The 10,622-nt window shown below is 50.8% G+C and overlaps 3 protein-coding genes across 3 annotated transcripts; 1 reads left to right on the top strand and 2 right to left on the bottom strand.

Moving 5' to 3' along the window:
• Positions 1-56: 56 nt before the first annotated feature.
• Positions 57-3,955, bottom strand: tcsB (putative sensor histidine kinase/response regulator TcsB/Sln1). The gene is made up of 7 exons (XM_032043977.1): positions 3,727-3,955; positions 3,634-3,668; positions 3,012-3,581; positions 727-2,961; positions 552-675; positions 344-483; positions 57-292 (listed from the first exon to the last, which is right to left on the bottom strand). The coding sequence occupies exons 1-7, from the start codon at positions 3,808-3,810 to the stop codon at positions 208-210; spliced, it is 3,273 nt and encodes a 1,090-aa protein (XP_031894075.1). The 5' UTR covers positions 3,811-3,955; the 3' UTR covers positions 57-207.
• A 3,560-nt stretch (positions 3,956-7,515) lies between these two features.
• Positions 7,516-8,984, bottom strand: BDW43DRAFT_304776 (uncharacterized protein; the record flags this gene model as incomplete). Its single annotated transcript, XM_032045667.1, has 2 exons — positions 7,516-8,443; positions 8,803-8,984. 2 exons carry the CDS (start codon positions 8,982-8,984, stop codon positions 7,516-7,518), a joined length of 1,110 nt encoding a protein of 369 aa, XP_031894074.1.
• Positions 8,985-9,427: 443 nt separating this feature from the next.
• Positions 9,428-10,549, top strand: BDW43DRAFT_256238 (MGMT family protein). Its single transcript, XM_032039875.1, has 3 exons — positions 9,428-9,918; positions 10,021-10,144; positions 10,212-10,549. Exons 1-3 carry the CDS (start codon positions 9,804-9,806, stop codon positions 10,366-10,368), a joined length of 396 nt encoding a protein of 131 aa, XP_031894073.1. The 5' UTR covers positions 9,428-9,803; the 3' UTR covers positions 10,369-10,549.
• The last annotated feature ends 73 nt before the right edge of the window (positions 10,550-10,622 follow it).

The raw sequence follows: 10,622 nt of genomic DNA, 5'->3' as shown, positions 1-10,622 counted from the left end.
ACGGCCAATAGCCCCCGGCGCCCCCCCCCCCCCCCCCCCCCCACAACCTAACACCAGACAGAGTACGAACTCATCAAGAACGTAGACATGAACCATATCCGCTAATAACATTCAAAAAGTCATCTATATACATACGTATTTATTACCAACATATCTGGAGTACATACAGATGTCGGAGTTGAGGTATTCCAGAACTAAAACCCACCTTTATGAAGAACCATTTTCGGGCTCTTCGGGAATTGTCGCGAACTTGTTGAGCACTTGTTTCAACACGGGCCGTCGGATAGGTTTACTCCTTTCGTTAGCATAGTGTCAGGTAGGTAGATGCAATGTATTCACTTACCTAATGAACATGTCCATTCCGGAGTCCATGCAGTCCTTGATATTGCTATCTTCCGCAAAAGCGCTCAGAGCGACGATAGGCGCAGAGTATCCCATCTGGCGAATGAGTCGGGTACTCTGGAGGCCATCGAGAATAGGCATCTGTGCGTGTTAGCTGGTGTACACGGATCAGGAATGTGGGGCGGGGAGGAGGAGGAGGAGAGCTTTACCTGGATATCCATGAAGATAAGGTCAAACATCTTGCCCTCTTCCATGTTTGCCTTCACTGTGTCGTATGCCTCCTGGCCATCCTTGACCACCGTCACGTCGTAGACTTCTTCGAGGGCAAGCATCCTGACGGGGTCAGCAGTTGAATTGGTTTAGTTAAGGAGGTAAGGGGCGTACCGAAGCGCCACTTCTTGGTTAATCTTGTTGTCCTCAGCCATCAGAACGCGAATCTTCTTCAGCCCTTCGTCATTCGCAACGGAGTTCCGATTCGGCTGTGATTTCTTCGGTGGGGACGAAACGGGTGATGATGGGACGCTAGGTGCGAAGAAAGGTTGACTCAGTCCAATTAGACGTGGTTGTACGTCCGGCTTTTCATAGCCAGCGCCAAGAGGTTCCTTATTACCAACAGAGCTATGATTCGACGGTGTTTGGGCGATGTTGGAGAATTCTTCCAGTGACAAAGACAAAACACTTGGTGTCCTCGAGCCGGTAACGCTGGAGCTTCGTGTGCTTGCCGTCGCCTCCTTGACGAACTTCAACGGGACCTTCAAGGTAAACAAGGAACCACTTCCTTCGTCGCTGTCAAGTAAGATAATGCCCCCCATAAGTCGGGACAGCTGGGCGCAGATACTCAATCCAAGACCAGTTCCTCCGTATTTGCGGTTCAACCCTAGGTCTCCCTGTACGAAGGGATCAAATACACGCCTCTGCATGTGAGCTGGGATACCTGGTCCATTGTCCTCGACCTCAAACTGGAATACGAGCGTCCGCAGGTCCGACGGTGCAGGTGTTCGCACCTCTACTTGGCGGTCTAGGAGATTTGAAGCGTCCAGCGGCGATGCGCTTGCGCGTGAGGGAGTCCGGGAACGGAGCTTTGAGCTCCCCTTGGAGTCCTGCACCAGGGTCTCAGAACTATCGGGGTTCGGGATTTCCTCCACACACCGGATGCGAACTTCGACCTTGCCGTTCTCGGGAGTGAACTTGAGACTGTTACCAACTAAGTTGATTAGCACTTGAAGAATCCGATGCTGGTCACCCCAGAGCACCATATCCCCGAGTCTACCAGTTTGCGGAGGACCAGTAGCTGGATGAGCCCGCTCAGTCCCTTTCTCTTGGCACATGGTGCCCCGGGACTGAGCATTTCCGTCTCCCACGTAGTTGACGCTGAAATCAATATGCTTCTCGTGTACCTGACTCTGGAAGATAATTGACAACTGAGATCGGATGTCAGAGAGTCTGAACTCCTTTTCTTCAAGATGAATAGCTTGCTCGATCTGATTCCGACTGAAAGTCAACAAGTCATTCAGCAGGTGTAGGAGCAGATCACCCGATTTGTAGACCACTTGCAGCGACTTCTTGATTCGATGCAGATCATCCTCGCCCATGCACACCGCGCACATGCCCAGAATTCCATTCAGCGGGGTCTTAAGCTCATGCGATATATTAGCGATGAACAAAGTCTTGGACTCATTTGCCGCCTCAGCAGCCACTTTCGCCTTCTCAAGCTCTCGCGTCCGCTCTATCACGCGCTCTTCCAGTCGACTATACTGGATTGTCAACTCGTCCGACATTTCATTAAAAGTTCTCGTCAGCTCCGTCAGTTCATCCGTGACACAGGTCCTCCTTTCTTTAACTCGGCCGGGGATGTGCAACGAGGACCGAGGAGGGTGACCAGTCCCAACGCTATGCGAACTATTGAATCGGTCCAAGGGACGCCGGAGCCGCTTCACCCACGAATCAGGGGCACTCTTTTCGTCCATGTGTTCCTCAATAGTTTGTACCCTGTCTCCCTCGATGTGTCCAGCAGCCAGCGTGGGCGGCACATCCGGTTCGATCGATTTCCGTGCGGCCTCCCGCATCCTTCGGATCGGAGCGACAGCCCAGTGCGCCAGGAGGGGAACACAGAGTATGATGAATCCGGCGGTGCCGAACACACAGGCGAGGATGATCTTCCGTAGGCGGACAACCGGGGCGAATGCCTCGGAATGCGTTTCCTCGACTACCAAAATCCAGTCGACCAGGGGCGATTTGATGCGAACCGCGCCCGCTGCGACGCTGTATCCTTGCTCGTTCTTGGTTGATAGTTTGCTGACGGAGCGGTTCTCGTTCTCTTCTGTTTCGTGCATTAGCCGCATGGCCATGGGGTAGTCGGACAGGTCGAAGGAGGTGCTTGCTGAGACGCCGCGGTGGCGGGTCTCCTGGGACGGTAGCGGAGTGGGCTCGAACACGTAGTGGACCTGTGAGTCGGCAAGGAGCGGTCGATCCGGAGATGGGGTGGCGGTTGCAGGCTGCGTCTGCGTAGGGAAGCGATTTTCCGCGTTGGAGGGGCCGAGCAGAAGGACTTGTCCAGTGGTGCCCAGCCCGTCGCGAGAGCTGACTACGCTCTGCACGTTCTCCGCACTGGCAATAACCCTACCATCTGTCATTATCAAGGGCCCATTGCCCAGTGGAAGGCCACCTACGTCATATAACCCAGAATCTCCGTGTCCGATGTGTTATTAACGATGGGCAAAGTCAGAGAAACGAGAGAGAACGAATCGTTGATCGCCAGCGGGCCCAGAAGCAGCGCGGAAGTTAAGCCCAGCGCGTAGTCGGGAAAGGCGTACGCTGTCGTGAGATTGCCACTGTTGGTGGATCGCGTATAGGTCAGGTTTGGATATAGCATAGCAGGGTAGCCGAAGCCCTCATCTCCCAGTTTCACGGAGGACTTATTCGGGTAGGTATAGGGCAGCGTGATATCCGGGATGGTGTTGCTGGTGACGTTGAGCAATCGTTCGAGGCCGTCCGGTCCGTTCCTCGAGTATAGGATCGCCTGGTACGTGCTTAGGTAGCCTCGGCTGCCTAGGGCCGAGTCGACGTCCGTTATCGAGTTCACCCAGTTGGTGTCGGATGAGTTCCCCGCATAATAGCGTCGTAGAGCCGCCTGGACCAAAAGCCGAGTGGATATGGCCCTACAGGTCACCTCAAGAAGCTCGAGGCTGGAGGCGATTTGACTCGCCTTGACGGTGGCGACGAGTTCGAGGCCATGCGATCTGTCTTTGGTATTAGTTGACTGTGAATAAACTCCGGGCTCCTCCGACCTACTCAACGTCGACGACAAAGTTATATACAGTAGTCCACTAGTGCGTGCTGTCAGTGTGTCGATCTCCCTTGCCTGATCAGGCAACCAAAGCTTACTGTTGCAACGGCCAGGACGATAATACCCACAAGGGCCGTCAGGAGTACCAGCAGCCCGAGCTGCACGGCAATGGGGATACGCATCCGGCCACGGCAATGCCAGGAACGGACTCAGTCCATGGAGCGGGGTGTGGGATTCTATATTCTAAGCGGAGTGAGTCCTCCTATACCGATGGGGAGGGAGATCTGGAGAAAAAGAGAGACATCGGGGGCTAGAGTGAGATGCATGTCTATTTGATCCTTTACCGGGAAACAAGTCAGAAGATTCTACACTAACCACGTTAGTTCTCCTTTATTCATTCTTCCTCCTGCTTATGTTCCGAGCAAGGGTCTCGACATTGATCCACCCTGATTTGTCGCGGGGCCCGCCAGGTCAAACTAGAACGAGGTCTAGACTCACATTGACACCCGTTCATTGGTAGAGATACGTTGGGATTTCCTCTGGCCTACCAAAAAAACTTGTTTTCTTTTTCTAATTTTTCTGCTGGTCGGAACTCATGTTTCCGTGTCTGATTGTTTCCTTTTTTTTTTTTTTTTTTTTAGCTTTTGTACCCGAATCGCGGAGTCTAGATATTTGTTGCCACTCGTTTCAACCCTATCAAGGTGATTTCGACTCAACGTATTCTTGGAAAACACCCCCCAAATCTATACTAATAGAATGCGCTCTTCTATTTCTTTCATGCGCTGTGGGTCTATCAAATCTCAGAGATATACCTAGATAAATAAAAATAATACAGGTTACCTATAGGCTACAAGCCAGTTGTGCACATATCGACAAACGTTAAAACTCTATGTATACCTGAATGTCCACCATGGCATAGCCCTTGTCCACTAACCAACACCAAGAGTGTGGTTCCATGGTCATTCCACCCTGACTGAACAGATTCCATCACTATTGGTCCCGGGGCCATTGAACCAACGGGTTTGAATTGTTATAGCACGTAGGTCTTGCGATTGAGCTCTAGTGGCTGGTGTGACCACCTTAGCGAGAGAGCGAATCTGGCCCATTGACAAAAAAATGAAATACAAAGAAGGTCATTCCGCGGTATTACCCGCCGAATGCTTTCTTCATATCCACTGCTAGAGGCAATTTACTTAATGGGGTCATGGTCTGCTCAAACCCCTAAGGTCATTCACTCTTCACTAAAATGGAGCATTATTTCTGGAACGGTGCCTTTTATATTCCCCAGGATCGAATTCTACTACAAATCCATTGACTGACTGCGTTGGTCAATATGCAAAAGCTGTAGCGAGTTCCGAAAAGCGGGATCCGCTTAAGATAGGACAAATAGGGAAGTCAGAGACCCCGTACTCAGGCTGTAGATGGACAGGGCGCAGGCCGGCTATTGACGGCTGACAATACCAGGATTCGTTACCCACTAGTCTATATATCATGTTCAATATAAACCTTAACCAGGGATATCTTCAGTACTATACAATACGCCTAGACCTCCAACTTTGCGGACCCAACTGACAAGGTGGGCATGCTTTCCCTCCTACTACCACTACTACTACTACTACTAAGCGTCCAGGTCATCTATCGTGATGAGAGTGTATGCACCGGCTACCGATAATAGACCTTGTTGTGGAGCTCTGAGATCAGACCTCAGACCATCTAGATCTGATATATAGACTGTCCACTAGGGCAACAACAATCGCACCATGCCATGTTGACCAGCTTTTCCCCTTCTACCAAAGCATGACGATATTATTTCTATTTCCCATCCAGTGCCAGGAGTCTGGAGGAATGCCTCGCTTAGCGTCGTCTCCAAGCGTTTTACACATCGTGCTGTGAAGTTATCGCGCGCAGTTACACAGGTTGTCAATGCGACGGGTGAGCTTGGCACGAGACTTGATGGCACGATCCTGGGGTAAACCCGTATTCGTGACTATATGAGGCACGGTATACATAATTTGGAAGATGACGGTGTCTTTACGGACTACTCTGCACGTTCTTCTTATTCATTCTCCCGGATACTTAAGGTTTATTGCATTCGCTCAGTGATTCTCCATCTGCGATCATCATGCCCTCACTACTTTCCGAACAAGAGATGTAGCTAGTATATTGTAAGAACCAAATCTACCAGACCATCGAGCAATCAAGCCAACAGAATATCATCGGGGTCGGAAATTTTTCCATCGTTCACAAATCGAACGACAAATCGTTCGGAAGGTCCCATCCTCCAAATCGGATATCTATAGCACCCGCGCGATCAAGATCAAAGCGCAAGATTACCGCCATCTGGGAAAAGGCACAAACGCATCGCGCGATGTCTACACTGGACTGACGACTATATTGATATACAGTATGAGCTGCACCGTGACTTCGAGTCGTATCTAAGGACAAATTGCGCATCGGATCACTTTCGACGTCGAATAAGACAGGCTGTCGAAGCGGTTATCTTAATTCACGGCAAAGATGTTAATCACTCTGATCTTTTGGCTCGGCACTACGTCGTTACAAAGTATCGATGGCCACCGACATGAAGAACGCAACATATTTCCTGCGGGGGGATGAAGACGCGCCGAACATGGTGCAGAGCGATATTTTCGCTCTCTGGTCGACTACCTACGAAAATCTGGCCGGCCACAAGCCCTACGTGGAATAGAAGACGAGGAAAACCAAAGACTGTATACAAACAACGCTCTTCCGACGCTAGACAAGATCGCAGATATTCCGTGGGGGTACATCATCCGGCGGAAGAGCCAGTATAACATCGCCTTCGATATCCTGAAAGACATACCACCCCGGCTGCTGCCCAAGCGCATTTGCTCCAGGTATAGCTCGCATGTCTTGATGTGCGGCTCAAGGATTTCAGCTATTATTGGCATGAAGCTTCTACAGTGATGCCATGTTTACATAAAACGCGACGGCATGTTTAAGGGGTTCCTAGTCTAGTGAGAGATCGCTTTAAGAGGAACCTTCCTCCAGCGCACAGAAACATTCGCCCTCAACAACTTAATCCACAGCCTAGTCTAGCTAGCCCTCGAAGAATTAAAGCAATAACCATACCCACCACCCGGCCTGTTTATTCGACGATGATATGACTCAACGCCCCATCCCATCTCATCCCTTTACAACATCAATCAATCATGAATCAAAACTAAAGCAAGTGAACTTGAAAACAGCCGGGAACACTGCATCTTACACTATCTCCCACGAGAATACGATATCACCGGCGTGAGTCGTGACGGACCTCCTGCCCTCCCCCCTTGGTTCGTCACGACACTGCATGTGACCTTCTAGATGCGATGTTGGGTTTGGGCCGAGGGAATGCTTTTCTTTCTTCCCTCCGGACGTTGGTCGTCTCTTCCTGTTCGGGAGTAGGATGCTTTGTTTCCCGCCTGTTTGGTCCTTGTTGTTTTCGGAGCAGAGAAAGTGCCTGGTTGGTCACACTGATTTTGTTTCATGTTATTAGGGTGTAGCGTAAAGCCGGTGCGGGGGTGTGCTGGTGTGGTTTTGAGGAGTAACATGCACCAGTTTGTGTTGGTGCCTAGTGATCAGGAACCGGAGAAAGTGTGTCAAGTGTAGTGTGGCGTATTTGGGGCGGCCGAATGGGGAGGCTCCTATGAAACGGCTGAGTCGGGGGAGAGCTTGGTGCCCGGGCCGGAAGCAGGAGTGCCTGGGAAAGCGGCGATGGCCCGGAATCCGGAGGCGTATCGGCTCAACGCGACCCGGGGATAGTTGGGATAATGCGCCCAGTCGAGGCGGGAGACGTTTAGGACCAGTCCCGGAACAGATGTGGGGAGACCGAACCTGAACCAGGTGCCGATCAGGTTCACTTCATGTTACCGGCAGTGCGGGGAAGTTACGATCGAACGCAGACGAAAGCTGATATCCTCTATGCTGGCGCGACGGGGCTTAGACTGAGTGGTTGTCCGTGTGGCGTTGGGGGTGTTGAGATTGGGGAGCCGGCTTAGTTCCAGATAGGCCTCTTCGGGCTGTCTTCCGGCGGATTGATTGGCAATGTAGATCAGTTTGCCGAGGACGCCGAATTCCACCTTTAGTTTGACGCTGTATACTGTGGCTTTCAGGGTAGTTTGGTAGATGTACAAGTTGGCGCACTCTACCGCGATGAGAACGATGTCCATGAGGATGCACACCAGGTTCATTATGAACAGCTGGAAGATGATGTTACGGTTATCACGATTGGGATTTAACTTGAGCAATCGGTTCGTCTCCCACATGTAGATGCCCGAGATGATTAGTTCCTGCGCGCAGAATCCTGCGACTTGGACTCTCTCCATGACGTTGTACGCGGTCAGGTACTCTTGCGACTGCTCATAATTGGCGGCGTATGTCAATACGGTGGTCGGGATGTGCAGGAGAAAGACGTTGGCGATGATCATGTAGCAGACAAACTTCAACGCTGTCGGATTCTGGACGACCAGATGGAGCCTCGAGTAGAGTACGAACGACTGGCCGGTGACCATGGTCCACCAACCCACGGTGACAAGAGTCAAGGAGAGCCACACGGCTGACGTAAGGTCGAAAAATTTCATGAAGAAGCCGACCGAGTATGGGAGGATGCCGATGGCGGAAATCAACATGCTCGAGAAGTATACGCCGCGATATTTTTTGAAAGTCGAAAAGATGAGGATGATCAACTCAATGGCATTGTACCACGCGACCACGACAAACGTGGTGATGGTGATACGCAGGCCATCGCTGTTGCCCGTATAGCTACCGGTAACCCAATTAGACGGGCTCGAGGAGCTATTCGTACCATTCAACATCAGGGAAGAAAGGGGGTGGCTTGTCATTGTCCGGGAACCACAAAGGAGGGAAGAAGGTTGAGTTTTCGCGGGGTAGAAGAGAAAGAAAGTGACATTTCACTTGCAGATAGCTGCCCTCTTGGGGTTAGTGTTGATGTTGTCCCCATTACGCGATCAGATCCAACTAACCCTTTAGTTAATACGAGGGACACTTATAGATGATTCCTTCAGGGTCAGAAACCCTCCGGGATTGGTCTGCGTCCGTCCTAGTTGATTCCACAACACTACCCCGTACTCTAGTAGTCGCGAATTAGGGCTTGTCCCCCAAATTCTCAAGATACATGACTCCCGGGAATGTACAACAAGCTAGTATAGAAGTAGTCCGTTCCGCGATCCAATCGTTCGAACATGTCCCCGTCCAACTTCCCCACAGATCCATAACCCTCCACGGATTTCACCGAAAGTGCCGGGGCAATTCTCGTCCGTCTCAACTCACCCCCCAAACAAGTGTGCGAGATCCGCCACCCGACCCGGGACGACATGGCTACTCCCCAAGGGCCGGCGCAACTGCCACGAGTCGCGGCACGACGCAGCCGTCCGTGAAATAAATCACTGAGGAAGCTGGTTATGCCTGTCACACTTATTCCCGTGACAATGGCAACTCGAACCCCGAGAACCCGGGGTTGTGGAGGATCGGCCCAGAATATATCCCGACGAGACGGGAATCGTTTATGCTGACGGTGAGGGAGCTGGACGATGGCTCTCGGGTGAAGATGATCTGGTGGTATATCGATGTTCTAGATGAGGAAGAAAACGTCAGTCAAGGCGAGTTTGAAGCCCAATTTTTCTCCCTTCAGGAGGCGTTGGATCGATTGACGTTTGACAAAGATCGCAAAGGTGCTAGTGCGCGCGATTGACGTGGTCAAGAGTTGCCAAGCGACTTGAAGCTTTCTGTTATTAATTTTACTCTGAATGGACGAAAGGAGTAAAGGCAATGTGACACCTAAATCTCGTTCCACGTTAGGGGAAACGGTTGGTCGCATCATGTAGATCTCATCTCGTAAAGCCGTCGATGAAATTTTTGCTCATGAGTACTACGACAGGCCAAAGAACAAGATGGATGTTGTACCTGAGCGAAAAGAAGCACAGAGGCCAAGGAGAAAATCAGTATATGGCCGTATTGATTCTACATCGCTAGACCCATCTCGACCTACACTTACCTCCGACCAACTGGACAATACGCCCCTAAAGCGGCATGGGAAACCCGCCCCAAACAGCAAGATGACGGATGCCTCGTAAAAACAAACCAAACCCCAACTCAACACCTACAACACTTCTTGCCACATCCCCAAATTCAACAAATGGCCCGCTCAGATGAGGCCGAGTTCTGGTTTAACGCAGTCTACTCCGCGGTCCAAGAAATCCCCCCCGGAAAAGTAACATCCTATGGTCAAATCGCCCTTCTACTTGGGTATCGTATGTACATCATTCTCTAGATATACATATATATATATATATATCGATCTAGAGCGATCGATCAGCGTACCTTCTAGATAGCAACGTGCTAAGGTTCAATAGCGCAACGCCCCCGTCAGGTAGGCGTCTGCCTGAAACATCTACCGTCTGATCCCGGAGAGTATTTTAATTCGACAAATGTTCCTTGGCAACGGGTGATTAATGCCAAGGGCATGATTTCACATCGGTATTTCTCTCTTTCCGGGTTGTTTGTTTGGGTTATGTCTAGGTTGAGAGACTCACATGGGTAATAGGGAGCCGGGGAGTGCGGAGCGACAGGCAGAGGCGTTGAGAGAAGAAGGGGTAGAGGTAGAGACGGATGCTATGGGGGAGTTTTATGTGGATTTTGGTCGGTTTGGTTGGTTTCCTTCAGTTCTGCCGAGTGAGATGGAGAATGAGGTCAACGGGTAAATTTAGTTGTGCATATACCACTGCTGTAGACTATGTGCATCTCGTTCAGGGATATATAATAGCGGTTACCGTATCACGCCCGTCGTGAGGGCCATCGCACATAACATGTCGCAGACTGTGATTGTATCTTATACCCTCCCTTTTTTTAAATGGAATGTGGCCACACAATCATCTACCTAAACAACTGAGGGAGCGAATACAGGTCAGAACGTCAAGGGTCTTTTTATGTCTAACGCAAGCCCCCGTTGACTAGC

The sequence above is a fragment of the Aspergillus alliaceus genome (assembly GCF_009176365.1).
Source record: "Aspergillus alliaceus strain CBS 536.65 unplaced genomic scaffold BDW43scaffold_94, whole genome shotgun sequence".
Lineage (NCBI taxonomy): Eukaryota > Fungi > Ascomycota > Eurotiomycetes > Eurotiales > Aspergillaceae > Aspergillus > Aspergillus alliaceus.
This window is presented reverse-complemented; position numbering and strand designations above follow the sequence as displayed.

What these genes read in the sequence shown, in the direction of transcription:
- tcsB (XM_032043977.1), bottom strand. Translation starts at nt 3,810, where the DNA reads ATGCGTATCCCCATTGCCGTGCAGCTCGGGCTGCTGGTACTCCTGACG. An exon ending in GAGATTCTGGGTTATATGAC is followed by an intron (nt 2,962 to 3,011) that starts GTAGGTGGCCTT and finishes GACAGATGGTAG; the next exon opens with GGTTATTGCCAGTGCGGAGA. An exon ending in GGAATGGACATGTTCATTAG is followed by an intron (nt 293 to 343) that starts GTAAGTGAATAC and finishes TAACGAAAGGAG; the next exon opens with TAAACCTATCCGACGGCCCG.
- BDW43DRAFT_256238 (XM_032039875.1), top strand. Translation starts at nt 9,804, where the DNA reads ATGGCCCGCTCAGATGAGGCCGAGTTCTGGTTTAACGCAGTCTACTCC. An exon ending in CGCCCTTCTACTTGGGTATC is followed by an intron (nt 9,919 to 10,020) that starts GTATGTACATCA and finishes AAGGTTCAATAG; the next exon opens with CGCAACGCCCCCGTCAGGTA. An exon ending in AAGGGCATGATTTCACATCG is followed by an intron (nt 10,145 to 10,211) that starts GTATTTCTCTCT and finishes CATGGGTAATAG; the next exon opens with GGAGCCGGGGAGTGCGGAGC.